General features: G+C 37.6%; 4 protein-coding genes and 1 non-coding gene across 5 annotated transcripts; 1 reads left to right on the plus strand and 4 right to left on the minus strand.

Annotated features, from left to right (window-relative positions):
* Positions 1 to 41: 41 nt before the first annotated feature.
* On the minus strand, positions 42 to 501 carry B0P05DRAFT_589557 (uncharacterized protein; the record flags this gene model as incomplete). Its single annotated transcript, XM_051582747.1, has 2 exons — positions 42 to 132; positions 175 to 501. Coding segments are annotated over 2 exons (418 nt in total), but the record flags the coding sequence as incomplete, so codon positions are not given.
* Positions 502 to 511: 10 nt separating this feature from the next.
* B0P05DRAFT_598677 (40S ribosomal protein S6-B) lies at positions 512 to 1,985 on the minus strand. The gene is made up of 4 exons (XM_051583180.1): positions 1,670 to 1,985; positions 1,388 to 1,452; positions 979 to 1,342; positions 512 to 926 (listed from the first exon to the last, which is right to left on the minus strand). The coding sequence occupies exons 1-4, from the start codon at positions 1,673 to 1,675 to the stop codon at positions 636 to 638; spliced, it is 726 nt and encodes a 241-aa protein (XP_051432276.1). The 5' UTR covers positions 1,676 to 1,985; the 3' UTR covers positions 512 to 635.
* Positions 1,986 to 3,243: 1,258 nt separating this feature from the next.
* B0P05DRAFT_552225 (Rho GTPase activation protein) lies at positions 3,244 to 4,881 on the minus strand. Its single transcript, XM_051579444.1, has 4 exons — positions 4,360 to 4,881; positions 4,190 to 4,315; positions 3,968 to 4,123; positions 3,244 to 3,919 (listed from the first exon to the last, which is right to left on the minus strand). Exons 1-4 carry the CDS (start codon positions 4,655 to 4,657, stop codon positions 3,354 to 3,356), a joined length of 1,146 nt encoding a protein of 381 aa, XP_051432277.1. The 5' UTR covers positions 4,658 to 4,881; the 3' UTR covers positions 3,244 to 3,353.
* Positions 4,882 to 4,889: 8 nt separating this feature from the next.
* On the plus strand, positions 4,890 to 7,133 carry B0P05DRAFT_639595 (microtubule associated protein-domain-containing protein). The gene is made up of 5 exons (XM_051583720.1): positions 4,890 to 5,254; positions 5,297 to 5,809; positions 5,856 to 6,003; positions 6,064 to 6,710; positions 6,767 to 7,133. Exons 1-5 carry the CDS (start codon positions 4,907 to 4,909, stop codon positions 6,899 to 6,901), a joined length of 1,791 nt encoding a protein of 596 aa, XP_051432278.1. The 5' UTR covers positions 4,890 to 4,906; the 3' UTR covers positions 6,902 to 7,133.
* Positions 7,134 to 7,186: 53 nt separating this feature from the next.
* Positions 7,187 to 7,258, minus strand: B0P05DRAFT_t83. Its single transcript has one exon. It is a non-coding gene; the product is annotated as a tRNA-Glu (tRNA).
* Between the last annotated feature and the right edge of the window lie 8,707 nt (positions 7,259 to 15,965).

A 15,965-nucleotide genomic window follows, 5' to 3' on the forward strand; every position in this document is an offset into this window, starting at 1 on the left:
ACGATGAATGTTGATTTCTGCCAGAATCTTGTTCCTTAAACGTTTATCGGTTAATGACGATTTGGCAATCACTTTGGCAGCCAAGAATTGACCTTCCATCGTAGCCACACGATACACTTTAGCAAATGCACCCTATACACCATGAGAAAGCTAGTTGTATGTGTTTTGTTTTACCTGGCCTAGACATTCCATTTTCTTGTATTGCTTCTTACGTCGATAGTCTTTAATGATACTAGGTACATTCTTTTCTTGTACTAATTGATATTCTGGTTTCTTTTTTTCTTTGGGTTCTTCAGTATAGTAGTTCAAGACGTCTTGGAGTTGAGGTCGTTTCTTGTTTGTCTGAAGAGGTCGTAATCCAGCATCGGCCTTAGGTGAAAATTGTTTAGATAGATGCTGAGGGATAATCACTTGTAGTTTTTCAATATGAGGTTCATTCGATCGTTGTTGATTCGCATCCACACGCGATTGAAGTGAATGCGTACGAAGGTGTGAACTCATCAATCGAGATCAAAAGAAAAAGATGAAGAAATTTATTCTATGTCACGGTCACATTCAAATGAGGGGGTTTTCTTTGCATAAACATTGCATAGATGATACAAAATTACAATCTTTTCTTTTCAGTTTATTCTATTTTAAGCAGAAGCAGACTTTTGCATAGAAGAAGTACGACGACGTTCGATCTTTTCTTGCTTGGATTCCTTGACACGCTTAGCAAGCAATTGCTTGTATTCAGCTTCGGCTTCACGAGAAGCTTCGGCTCTTCTACGTTTAAGAGCTTGTCTGTGTCTCTTGCGTTGAAGAGTAAGAGGAGTAACAAGACGTTGGATCTTGGGAGCCTTGGTGTAAGCCTTCTTACCTTCAGCCTTAGGTTGAACTTCACGACGAATAACGTACTTGCGGACATCATCTTCCTTGCTCAAGTTCTATAGAAACGATATATATGAATAACATGTTCACTGAGCATAAAGAACTTACAAAGAACTTTCTGATCTTGGAAGCACGCTTAGGACCCAAACGCTTAGGAACAGTAGCATCAGTCAAACCGGGAATGTCTTGTTCACCTTGCTTGACAACAACGAGAGACAAGACAGAGAGGTCAGAACCAACAATACAACCACGGACAGACTTTCTCTTACGTTCACCAGTACGGCGAGGACGGTAGCAAGAGTGACCCTTGGACATCAAGAGCTTGACACGGTGAGGCAAGAGAACACCTTGCTTCATGGGGAAACCTTGCTTGTCGTTACCACCAGTGATACGGAAGACATAACCCTTGAATTCGTCACCGAGAGAGTCACCAGAGACTTCTTGGGCCATGCGCTTGTCATAGAAACCACGGCTAATAGTGTCATTAGCCTCATTATCGTCCATTATTTATACTTACAGACGACGCTCGTCTTCAATTTCAATCAACTTTTGACAGCCAGTGGCTGGGTTCGCAATGTTAAGCTAATGTCAGAAAAAAAAAGGGGGCATTAGCCTTGCTGTTGTTATTCTATGAGATGAAGGTGATGGGTGTGCATTGGAGTAGACTGAATGAGACTGATTGGTAACATGCTGGAGAATAATAAAAAAAAATCGAATAGAAATCATCCATCCATCCATCTATCTATTCATCTAAACTCTCTATACGCATCACATCCCTTCCTCTAGGTTGATATGTTACCTTCATGCTGGATCGAACCTAAAATATAAAAGAGGAGGATTTCAACAACTGCCAGTCTTCTGGTAGTAGTTACATTTGGACGAAAAAGGGGACACGACCGATTGAAAGTCCGATTTCAACCATTTGTTGTGCTGCTCAACATTAGCTGTCAGACCTTAAGGAGGCGACACCAAATTTATATAATTGTAACAAAATCACAAACACAAAACTGCAAACAAAAATCTAAATGTATGTATGAGAGAGGAGGTCACTCGTGATCAGCGCCTCTCTCATATATTTGTAACAAACGTAAATCAAATAAAAGCATCTTTCTTTTGGTCCTGAATATATATATTTGTAACTAGACTCCATAAGATATAGTATTCAATCTATAGTTAAGGAACATATACAACATAGAGATCTCGAAGTTCAAAAAGGTATTAAAGAGACCTTACAACACACTTTCGTTGACTGCCAGCAGAAGTTATGTAACCGTCTTATTCGATGTTGAAGGGTTATTTATCTATCTCTTTTTAATGTATGAAACTGAGCACTGTGAATTTCAATTTAAGAAAGCCTTTTGATATTTAGGTCTACAATTATGGTTGCTTGTAGGAACTTTATGTTAATAACAGTCAATATGAATGAATACCTTCTCATACTCCTTGCCACAAACAATGTTTGTTAATAATATGAGATATTTAGAAACGCAATGAATTTCTAAATAAATTAGCTGCTATATTCTCTTTGAAAATAGCTTGCAATGCCCTGCCAAGTTCAAACAAAGATACAAAGTCCATTCAAGCCATAGAAAAAAGAATCAAGTGCTTATTATGTTTCTAGTAAATGAACCGATGCTATTGGAACAAATGGACTGCAGAATACCCATGTCTGCCTAAAGATCTGTAATCAAGAAAAGAAGCTTGTACAAAAAAAGGAAAGGTAATAACTCATCATGATAGCTTGTGATTGGTATTAATTGTGCCATTCTGAATAATTCCTAAGAAGTCAAAAGGTTTTTTGTTTGTTGAAGGCCCAGGCCTTGGTACTGGCTCAAGGATAAAAGGGCATAAACGATATGGAAGTGTAAACTACTCGGTAGCGCAAGTATTGTACGCATCACAAACGAATATAATACGTCCCAGACATGTATCTTTTGTTTCCAGAAATTAGCCCACTCAGTGAACAGAACCGAGAAGGGAACAAGAACAATGAAAGGTGCTTTCTATTGCTTAAATAAGGACTGTATTTCCGTAAAGACCAAGAAAGCAACTATGTCTCGTGAGCGATTATCAGCTCTGGCGATTGGTCTCTCTACAGTCTTGTTCCCCACATTTTTCCATAAAACTTAGTCAATACTACACTGAAGATGATCTCAAACAGTTCCTAGATCGAAGAGTGCGTAAGGTCGATGATAGTTCTGCTACTATCAATATGGATGGTAAGTGGCAACATGTCTCTAACGGTCTTATCGTTAGTGATACTCTCTGAGTGGCTGCAGTCATTTATCGACACTCAACAACTTTAATATATCAAGATCTTGGCTGTCAAGCAGGAATCAAGTACATGGTTTGCCCTGCTTTCTAGCCATTGACTTTTTTTCTTTGAAGTCTTTTTTTTTTAATCATAAAAATTAGTTTATACAACATTGTTTTCAATTTTAAACCAGGAGATAGAGGGAAACTAGATGAGGTAAGATGGCAACTTACTTTTGATGTTGCATAAGCGTTTCAAACTGTTTCCCAATAGCTTCTACACGGCCTCTGGGTGGATCTGATAGAGAAACAGATTTCGATCTTGGTTTGCTGATAGGTCGAGGAGGTAAATGAGGTTGATCTGGTTTTAAAGGGGATCGACTTGGCTTTGGAGGTGGTACTTTTTTCATCAGATGTGTATCTGACATGGTCTTGGAATGCAAAATACGCTTGGAGGGTGTATTGTCAATTGAGAGATTACGTGGCTTCTGAGGGAGTGGTGGTGGTTTTTTGACAAAGATATCTTCATAGTGTTCAATCATGCCATGAAATAAGGCACGGCTCATATTGAGTGTCGGTAAGAAAATGACAGCCAAATTGGAGACTGACATGCGATTTTCATAGGCATGATCAACCACACGCTTTAAATGCTGACATAAGCGCTGTAAAAGACAGAAATGATGTAAGGGTAATCGACTGTTGATCAAACGTATATTGGCATAGGCTTGTGGGGTATCCATTGTACATTGAAGCTCATATTCATCTACTAGTTCATGAGGGATGATAGGTTCTGGTACTATCAAGTGCATCAGTCATTTTGTCATCATACAAAACTAGACTTTACATTCTCGCAAATACATTTTCAACAAAGTGCCTACTGCATGTGGATCTGGCTGTGTCTGGAAGAAATCGATGTCAGATCCATCATTAAACACGGCTCTTAATTTGTTGACTGTAGTTGTACTGCCTGGAATTCGATAGATGCCTACTTCATGTATGCCTATTACACGATCCATATTAACAATAGATAGAGCGAATTGTTTTTTTTTCTTTTTTCATACTTTACCTACATCATTCAGATAATCTATACATCGTCTGACAATAGCAGGTATCAAATCATCCGTATCAACCCGAGTTAATGCGACTGCTATTTCTAATGGCATACCAAACACTGCATTTTCTTTCCCTACCTCTATCGTCACTTATGAGTGTCATTGACATAGGTGCCTTACTTGCCTTGTCTTTCTTTTTTCCATCGATCCACTGCTTCTTTGCCTCGTCTGCTCCATTCAATACTCGTTTCTTTTGCCTTTGTGGAATACATGGCACCTCGTTGTTTCCATTCGGGCAATTTCTCTTGCATGGTTGCGTTGATTTCAGATGTCTTTTGTTCTACTCTGGAACGAGTGTCTCGTACAAACTTGGCAAATAACTGAGAATTCGAATTAGGTTGTGTCGGTCCTTCTGATTCGTCATCAGAAAAGGCTATTGAAGTGCTTGAATCACTATCGGATAACCTTGAATGAGATCTCATGATAATTGAGAAAAAAAAAAAAGAAAAAAATAGAGAGAAAAATTAAAGTACCGAGACTCTCTTTATTTATAATCTATGGTGTATCGCATAAACATAGTTGCTAACATATTGTCACTGCAATAGGTTGTCATGCATCCATAACAATAAAATTCACTTTCCCCCTCCCCCTTTTTGTTTATTTTTTGATAGACGCGTTTAAAAAATAAATAAATAATTTTTTTTCTTTTTTTAAAAAAAACTGTTCTTTATATGATGAATACACAAGTGACTTCATTAGATCAACTTACACGTCTTATTGAGCAACAATTAGAACGATTATCAAGTATTCAAAAAGATATTGGATCAGCTACAACAGAAAGACAAGAGCAGCTAGTCACTGCCTTGTCTTCAACAGCGACATGTATTCATAATGAAGTTGACAAAGTCCAACAGATTAAACAAGACACTCTAAACCAAATCCAAGACACACAAAAGTCAATACTTTCCTACAAAAAACTTATGGGTGAATTTGCCTCTAATACAGCCGTTTTGAATCCATCAAAATCACTTTCTGCTAATCTATCTGATCTAATACAAGAAAAGCAACAAGTAGAGCAAGTAAGTACACTGTACATACAATCATCTATTGACATTGAGTAGAGATATAATGCAAGACTAGAACACGTGAATGAACTCTATCTTCAACTGGAAGAATTCAAAAAAGCCTTGGGCGATTTTGTGAATACAAGCATGATGATGTCCTCAGATGTTGATGTGTCTTCTTTAGCTGTGAATGCACTTGAAGAAGAGATCAGTCGTTGCGAGATTGAATATGCAAACCAAAAGACTCGTGTGGAAGAAGGCGTGGCTCACATTCTTCAGTTATGGGTCTTGATGGGACTTGAACCACAATCAGACCAAGATAAGCTTATTCATCAATTCTATCATGAACAAGATCCAGAGAAGCGTATGAACCTGTTTCATCAACTGGTATCTGAGGACATCACCACACGTATTAAACAATTAGAAGAACAGAGACAACAAGTAGAGTTTAGAAAAGAAGAGATTGGACAAAACTTGAAGCATTTATGGAATCGATTGCATATGGATCCACAAGAATGCGAGACATTTCTGATGACAAATCGAGGCTTCACATTCAAAGAACTACAGAATGTATGTATTTGCTATGCTATGAAAGTGTTGTTAACATCAGTACTAGTATGAAATTGAATTGGAAAGAATGCTCAAATTAAAACATGAAAGAATGGGTGATTTTATTCAGACATCAAGAGAAGAACTCAAGTCATTATGGGATCAACTGTATTACAGTGACAAACAAAGAGCTCGATTTGCTCCTGCACATACAGGTAAGCTTTTTATGTTGTTTTTTTTAGTTCATAATGCAACCTAAACTGACAACAAAATAGATGAATTCTCGGATGCCATATTAGAAGCACATGAAAATGAAATATCCAGACTTCAGTTAGAGACAGAAGACTCAAAATACATTCTGGAACTGATTGAGAAACATATGCGACTGAAGAAAGAAATACAAGAATTTGAAGCAATCACCCGCGACCCTAATCGATTGTTTGGTAAAGGACAGCGTGATCCTGGTCGATTATTGCGTGAAGAAAAGTTTCGTAAACGTATTTCTCGAGAATTACCTAAAGTAACAAAAGAATTAGAAGGTGCCTTACTTGAATTTGAAGCATTGAAAGGATACCCATTCTTGGTCTATGGTCAACCTTATTTTGATGTGATTTATGGGAATGATTTAAAGCAAGAGAATGAGAAACCACAGGAGCCTGTTGCACCACCGAGAACACCAAAAAGAGAAGCTATGCATCGTAAACCATTGACTAGTCCTCGACGTGCAAAGACAAAACCCTCTATATTCAATACACCTCAACCCAATCGTATGCGCCAAGTTCAGTTATCACAGATAAAAGAACGTAAATATGATACATCAACCACTATTCTTCATCGAGTAAGAGAAACCAATCTTCGAAATCAAAAAGTCATCAAACGAGGACATATCTTTGATGAATCTGAAGAAGAAGAGGTTGTTGTGGTAAGTCTTCTTTTTGCTTGTTGACTTGTCCTATGTACTGATCATTTTATTTATAGCCACAACGTATACATCATAAACGCATGAAGCCGTCTCATAGTCAATCAGACAGTGATGATAATATTGGATTAGATTTGGGCATATTTGATGATGGACCTGATTTAAGTGACATGTCAGAAGCAGAAGATGTGTAATTGTATATAATAAAACAAATGCTTGTTCCTTTGCATGTATCATATATCACTTGTAAAACTCTTTGTTTCTTTCATGTATTGCCATCGTATTATATTTGAGAAATGCAATGTTTAGATCTGCCCTGAAGAAGTGAATCAAGTAAGGCAAGGTAAAAGTTAGCACATCAATTGAGACATAAAACAATAATAAAAATAATAGAGAGAGCAATACATGATAGCTATACGGATTCGGTAAACCCAAGTTGAGAAAAAAAACAATCAAACGATTTAGAAAGACAAAAGAAATTCCCCAACGGGGAATCGAACCCCGGCCGTGTCGGTGAAAGCGACAAATCCTAGCCACTGGACCATTGAGGATTGACATATTTGTCGTCTTTGTAGATAAATCCAATAAGTAGCAAAGCCAATAAAACTTGTAAAGTATAACCAGAGATACGTATAATAAGTCGTAGGGCTTAACTTACTATAGAGTGTAACTAATACTTAATATTTGTGTTGAAAGATGATGTTTATTTCATTGAGTGCAACTTATATTTATACTATCTATAATGTCTGAGTTGTGACTCAAGTGGAAGCTTCTAGTATTTGAAGTCGTAGCCGTATAAGGGGAATGCCAGATATGGTAATGATAATCAGATAAACATCTGACTAATAATTTCCAGAACCTTCGAGCACCTGCTGGTGTCTTCTGGCCGCTTTCTTAACATTGGGCTTAAACCTAAGTTTGGGTACGACATCATTCCCCCCGAGAATGTTGATCGCCTCTGATCAACTTGTTCAACCGAGTCAGAAGTAGCCTTATTCCTTGAGTCAAGACCCATTTCAGAGCGCCAAGCAGCACGAGAAACCGTGGGATTGTACCAAGGAGTATCGATCGAATCAGCCTTGACACCTTTTAATCGATCGATATGTACCCAAGAAGTGTAAGGTTCACCACCAATAGTTTCTAGTTTGTAAACATGGTTGGCCTCGTTTCGATCTACAATGACAAAAGGGCCTATCCAGTTGTATTCCAGACCATACTTTTGCTCATTTCTGAGTAAGACATGATCACCAATCTCGAATTCCAGCTTTTCGATAGCAGCATCCCAACGTCTCTTGTCAGACTCAGATACTATTTTCATTCGATGGGCAGCGGCGGCGCGGATTTGACCAATATCCTCAAGTTCTCGAGCAGTGTGTTCAGCAATTGTCCTTGGGTCATTAGAAGTCAACTTATCGAAATAAGGACGAGTATAATCACCAGGAAGCAAAGGTTCACGGCCATATACCAAGTAGAAGGGAGAATAACCAGTAGAACGATGGTGACGGACCCGAGCAGCAAAAAGAGCAGTATCTACAAACTTGTCCCAAATATGAATAGCACCATTGACGTATTTCCTAAGCATAGCCTTGAGAATACCATTAAGTCGTTCGCATTTTCCGTTTGTGCGCGGATGGAAAGCTGACGTGAACTTGTGGTTTGTTTTTATGCGATTCATATACAACTTTACCACCGTAGACATGAAATTTGCACCACGATCAGTCAGGATTTCTTGAGGGCAGCCGAACTTCATGACGATCTCCTCATAGATAAAATCTGCAACAACTTCCGCAGTAGCCTCTGGGACAGCACGAGCAATAGGCCAATTAGTGGTATAGTCTACCGCCGTTAGGAGCCATTTATTACCCTGATTTGTTAGAGGTAATTCACCAACAAAATCTAGATGCCAGCGACCAAAAGCAGGAGGAATATCCAAGGGAACCATAGGAGCATGATGTTTGTTTTTGCCAGGACTAGATGCTAACTGACATTCTTTACAGTCTAATAACCAGGTTTGAATATCAGTTCGCATGTTAGGCCACCACCAACGTTTGCGCATAAGTTCAAATACCGTAAGCTGACCGGCATGACCAAAGCCTTCATGGAACTTATTCACCAGGGTAGCGCGATTTGAGAAAGAACAGAATCTTGCTTCAAGCTGTTGATTATTGACCTTCACTAGACGATACACCTTGTCTTGCTTTATCACAAACTTATCACGATTCGACTCTAAGACAGATTTGACCGTGTCAGGGACCAGTTCTGGTTTTGTCAGATAGAATGTGGGCCAGTCGGTAGGGTGAACCAAGATATTAGAGTCTACAGAATACAAGTAGCGAGGTTCCATACTTGATTCTGCAGGTATACAGTCAGCTCCATCGCGACGTGACAACGCATCCGGGACTTCGTTCATTTTACCAGGCTTGTAGAGTATCTTAGGATCATAAGTTTCAATTTCTGAGAGCCAACGCACCAAACGAGCGGTAGGTTTTGCTTGTGATCTCAGATACTGAAGAGGGTTATGATCCGTGTATACCACATAGTCAGCACCATCGATAAAACAACGCCAAACCCGAAGAGCATGTAATACACCAAGTAGCTCCCTCTCTTGTGCAGGGTAGTTCCGTTCAGCCATAGAAAACTTTTTGGATTCAAACGCCAGAGGATGTAGAGCACCAGAGTCATCTTTTTGCAGGAGAACAGCACCACAACCAAAGTCAGAGCTATCAGTTTCAATAATGTACGGTTTAGAGACATCAGGAGGCTGTAAACAAGGAGCATGTGTCAATAAGAATTTCAATTGCTCGAAAGCTTTTTGACATTCCTGACTCCAAATAATACTACGACGTTTGGGACCAGTACCTTTAGTTAGTTCCGTCAGAGGAGCAGCCACCGAGGAGAACTGGCGGATAAACCTTCGGTAATGAGACGCTAAACCGACAAACTGACGAACTTCCTGTACATTGGTAGGTGTAGGCCAGTCTTTGATAGCTTTTACCTTGGTGTCAGAAGGAAGAATACCATCAGCCGAGACTTTCATGCCCAAGAATTCAACCTCTTTTTGATTGAACTTGCACTTCTTAGGGTTTGCATACAACTTGAATTGTCTGAACCTCTCCAAGACCAGACGAATGTGTTCAAGATGTTCCTTTGCTGTTTTAGAGTAGACCAGAATATCGTCCAAATAGAGCTGCACGAAACGGTCAACATAACCAGACAGACATTTGTTCATCATATTTTGAAACACTGCTGGTGAGTTCCGAAGTCCGAAAGGTAGTACAAGCCATTCAAAAGCACCATAACGAGTTACAAAACAAGTTTTGGGAACATCCGAGTCTGAGAGCCTAATTTGGTGATACCCACTAGTCAGATCGAACTGAGAGAAGTATCTTGCACCACCTAATCGTTCTAAACACTCATCAATACGAGGTAATGGAGTATTCAACTTCTTGGTGCACAAAGAATTGATTATTCTGAAGTCGATGCACATTCGCAGTTCACCAGACTTCTTGCGGACAAACAAAACAGGAGCCCCCCAAGGCGAAGAACTAGGCTGGATGAACCCTTTGTCTAATAAGTCTTTTAGTTGACGTTGTAGTTCGTCTAGTTCTAAAGGACTCATCTTAAAAGGGTGCTTGCAGACTGGTTCAGCATCACCAGTTTCGATTACGTGTTCAATTCCACGGTCTGGAGGCAAACCAGGAGGCAACTTATCCGTGAAAACATCTTTATACTCTGCTAAGAGCTTAGAGATAGCCTTGCCAAGATTATCGCCAGTATCGACCATGTTGTGCAAGCCAGATTCCTTCACATGTACCAAGAATAACTCGTCTATGCTATTTTTGCGTAATGAACGTTGCATTTGGCGTTTGCTCATAACGTACACCAGACTTTCAGATTTAGACACCAAGTTAACTGGGGATAAGACAGTTGTACCCACACCATAAGGACCAGAGATAGACCAAGAGCTATTAGACCAGTTGGGAACAGGCTTGTATTGCTGAAACCATTGCTGACCTAGGATAAGATCAAACTTAGTATCAAATACATAAGCTTGAATCCGTTGGCCAACGCCATTTGCAGACACCGAGAACTCAACCTTATCTTTAATCACTGAGACTTGACCGTTAGCAGTTTCCACCTCGTGCTTGGTTTGTAGTGATGTCACTTTCATAGTTGCAGGATTTACCAGGGTAGGACTGATATAGTTTGAGCTTGCACCCGTATCCAAAAGTACTTGTATAGTCTTGTAGCAATTACGTGAACCATCGTTAGTAAAGATATCAAACGAGTACAGGGGCAAATCAGTTGATGCTTTATTAGACTTTTTTAGATTGAACAGATATGTATTGTCTGCTTTCAAGTCATCTGTTTCATGATCACTATCTAGTCCTAGTAAATCCTCGACATCATCACTATTAGTTGGAACAGTATTATCTTGTTTAATACTGTTGAGGGATCTTGTTTTAGAGCGTGCTTGATCTCCCTCCCCGTCAAACACGCTTACTCTTTTAAACGGTTGTTAAAAGAGTCGCCAGAACGTCGATTACCACCACCACGACTAGACCTGGGACTAGGACATTCGCCTTGCATGTGGCCCCAGCCTTTACAGTTGTAACATTGAACATCGGTATTTCTGGCGAAATTACCACTGTTAAAGTTACGGCGACCGTTATTAGACTGAGCCATTCGTCTACCAGAACCACCGTTGAGAGCATTTACCAAGTCACGAATAGCGTCCAAATCCATAGCTTCATACTGAGGTTGAGGTGTTCTCATCTTGATAGGTTGAGCTACCTCACCCTCTTCTGCACTTTCAATTGCCAAGGCGATACGTTGAGCGTCTGCCAGTGTTTTGGGAAATTGAGAGCGGACCGCATAACGTAGAGGCTTAATTAGACCTCTAATAAACTTGTCTTGAGCAACGCCCTCAGACATATCAGGAATTTGCAACAACAGACGACGGAAGTCATTGATATACTGATTTACTGTTGTAGTTTGCACCAGACTAGCCATATTATCCCGAGCCTTCGCAATGGCATCAATGGGAACAAATTCGGTACGTAGAGCCACCTTGAGTTCGTCCCAATCTTGAGGAACATGCTCTTTATTGAAAGTATTTAACTGTGAATACCACAATTGAGCATCCTTTCTCAATAAAGAGACTGCATACAACAACTTTTCTTGTGGGTGTTCGATTTTCACTAAGGAGAAATACAACTCCAAAGAGTAAATCCAAGAATTCACAGCGATAGTGTCTCTTTCACCATTATAAACCTCAGGTTCACGAACCTTACGAGCGTAACCAAACGAATTACCAGATGTCATAGAAATATCTTCGCTCATAATACCAGAAAAGACCAGAAAAATTTAACCAATGAGATACTTTTTAAACCTTTGAAACCTTGAAAATAACCAGAAAATAACCTTGAGAGACTTGCTTTAACTATTTAACTTTATAACTTGCTTTAGTGTCCTGATGCTACCAGTTGTCGTCTTTGTAGATAGATCCAATAAGTAGCAAAGCCAATAAAACTTGTAAAGTATAACCAGAGATACGTATAATAAGTCGTAGGGCTTAACTTACTATAGAGTGTAACTAATACTTAATATTTGTGTTGAAAGATGATGTTTATTTCATTGAGTGCAACTTATATTTATACTATCTATAATGTCTGAGTTGTGACTCAAGTGGAAGCTTCTAGTATTTGAAGTCGTAGCCGTATAAGGGGAATGCCAGATATGGTAATGATAATCAGATAAACATCTGACTAATAATTTCCAGAACCTTCGAGCACCTGCTGGTGTCTTCTGGCCGCTTTCTTAACATTGGGCTTAAACCTAAGTTTGGGTACGACATATTTTGTCATGCCCAATAATATTGAAGTCCCTGAGTTTTTACGTAACTGGAATAAGAATAAGAAGCGTATGTTCACTCCTACGATACCAAAGCCTGGAGACAGAAAGAGAAGGAAGATGACCGGTCCGGACAGGAAATTAGATTTGATTTAAGTATGAAATTAATTCCATTTGAATAAAGATATCTTTTCCACTTCCTAAATACTTTCTATTTAGTAACAGTCCTTTATTATATATCCTCCAAAGTCTTAACTAGAGCTACTACCTGTACTCCTGTTAAACGACAATTTTGTTGTAACAAAAAAAGATTCAAGCCAACTTTAAAACCATGGCGGTCACGTGACATCTCGAAGGTACAAGAAGGCTCTGGAAAGTAAAATGCTAGAAGGTTCTAGACAGCAAGTCACTTGATTACTAATCTCTGATTAGTAATCATGGTTCCGGAACCTTCCACAACTTTCTTATTTTCTTTATAGAATTATCCATAGTACTTGGTAGAAAAGTATAAATATAAGATCATCGTTATTCAATAAAGAAATTAATTATCTCTTTACTCTTAATTAGTATTACTTAAATACTATTAGTTGTTATAATATCAAGACGACAATTTTTGTCAACGCGTACTTTTTGACAGTGACAGCGTTGAACTTTTGTTAATATGTCTTTGAGGTCTTTGGCAGTAATAGTATGTTTATAAATAATAGGTGATGCGTTTATAGTTGTGGGAAAAATGATCAAAAGTCTCCTTTTTATTTATTCATTCAGTTGTTATATATAATGCGAACAGGCCATGATATTAAAGAGCCGCTGCCTTTTCGAGGCCCGAGAATTCTGGTTCGGCATTACTGGTTTGAAGTGCCGGCGCTTACTTTTACCCTTACTTTTGTATAATTCCTCTTCCACATCACCACCCGCTGCTACAAGCAACCCGACAATTTTGTCAAGTTGATATTTCTTTAACCTTTGTATACAATAATACAGGTCAGGTGACGATAGAATATTTTTTAGCCAATGATTATACTGGGAAAATATTCTGGAAGGCAGTGACGTTGTGATATAATCACTAATAAAATGGTCAAATCAATAAGTCAATTAGAACCAAAACGGCCAAAAGAAGTCTGCTTTATTAAAGGTTATATTTTGTATTGTATTTATATTGTTTGTATGATAATTGATTATCCTTAATTTGGGACTGAGTGTGTATACACTAGCTAATCGGTTGAATGGATTAAGGTACACAAGAACTGGGTACATGATCAGGACACAGACCTCGTCTACCATTGGTATTGATGCAGATGTCAATTTGTGATTATGTGATGGTCTGATCTTTAACATGTTTAAACTAAGATGGAAGACATCCATCGAAGCTGCGGATAAAACTGTGATTGAAAGATATATTTATACATGATATTAATACTTGCTCTTTTAAGGCATAACTAGTGTAAGAAGGGATGAATAATGCTGTGTATACAACAGACGTCTGTGTTTTGATATTATAAGTCTTTGATAAGTAACTTATAATCATCAACAACACGGTATTTATACTTTTCTATTCTATACTAAAATATCTATTCTATCACTAATAAAGCAGGAAGTAATTATATCCTTCAACTTGATTGATTATTTCTTTTTCGACGAATGCCACGCAAGCTTGGCGTCTCCTAAAGGCAACTTCCTTAAGCGTTGTGATGATCTGACATTAAATAAGTCTTCATTTACATACTAAAATACATCATAATCAATTTACATCAGAAATAGACTTAAAAGAACCTCTTGTACTGAATAAGACAATGGATCTTTTAATAGATCAAGACTTATAACCGAAATCCATAATTTACATTATTTAATTAATTTAAAGTAGTCTATGATAATAGAGACTCAGTCATTTGCATGAACTCTACTACTACTTACTCCGACATCTCTTCATGTATAAATATGCTAGAATAATTTATAATCAAAAAGAACAAGAATAAAATGGTATAGAACAGTCTCAAAGTATCTACCTTTGTCTCTATATCATCTTATTATATAACTCTATTATCAAAACATCACAAGCGTAATAGATTCAGTCTAACCTTCTTTCTTTTCTTGTTTGATATTTGAGGTTTAAACCTTTTTTTGTTTGATCTATACATATAGGGAAGAGAAATGTGTCAAACTTAATAAAAATATAATTTAATTTTCTTTTATCACTAATTGAGACAGAATTTAACATATTTAACTTAAAAATAAATATGTAATTAAGAGTAAAATTGAAATTAGCAGCCTTTATAAAAATGATATAAGTTAAGAGTTATAAAAAATCTTTAAAAACAAAATTATAATATTATATAACATTAATGATATAAATACAGATACTTGTTTAAAAACTTATGTTTGACGTATGGCTAATAATTTATTAATTATTAAAAAAAGACAAAATAGCATGATTTGTATAATATAATAATAGTGTAGTTAATCAGTAGTTTTATTGTTATAGCAACATGTCTCGAAGGTTATATTCAACCTCGATTGGCTGTTGGCGGTCGGAAGTACTAATATCTGCGACAATTTGTCGTCTTGATATTATAACAACTAATAGTATTTAAGTAATACTAATTAAGAGTAAAGAGATAATTAATTTCTTTATTGAATAACGATGATCTTATATTTATACTTTTCTACCAAGTACTATGGATAATTCTATAAAGAAAATAAGAAAGTTGTGGAAGGTTCCGGAACCATGATTACTAATCAGAGATTAGTAATCAAGTGACTTGCTGTCTAGAACCTTCTAGCATTTTACTTTCCAGAGCCTTCTTGTACCTTCGAGATGTCACGTGACCGCCATGGTTTTAAAGTTGGCTTGAATCTTTTTTTTGTTACAACAAAATTGTCGTTTAACAGTGTTGTGAGATGAAGAGAGAGTAGATATTCAATAAGAGAAAAGGTAAGAACACAGAGAAAGTCCGTTAGAACTTGTATAGGTTTTTATTTCTCCAAGAAAATGTTGTCCTTCAATTGCTATAAAATGTCAAGGTATTTATACTTTTTCTTCTCGGTCAAAATATTGTTTTGGGTTAGCTTCTTGACTACGGATTGATTTGTTAGATCAGGAGTAATTAAGAGAAATGCCTTTAGAGGAAGTTGTTAGCTCAGCCAATAGTACATGATCTGACCTGAACTTGAATAAACTATTACATATTTGTCAAATGCCAATGCTAATGTATTTGTCAGCTCTAACTGTCACTTTATGAGGGCCATTAATAATAACAGAGTCACTAGGTTCATAATCTCTGACTATGAGGATGATGTAGTACTTCTAGTAGAATGAGTGAATGTCAGTGACTATAGATCCATTGCAATTGCCATAGATGTGATCTGGTCTTTTGCCATGATCATCATTTATTGATCTATGCATAT

This window comes from Gilbertella persicaria (assembly GCF_025201335.1).
Source record: "Gilbertella persicaria strain CBS 190.32 chromosome Unknown B0P05scaffold_36, whole genome shotgun sequence".
Classification (NCBI taxonomy): domain Eukaryota; kingdom Fungi; phylum Mucoromycota; class Mucoromycetes; order Mucorales; family Choanephoraceae; genus Gilbertella; species Gilbertella persicaria.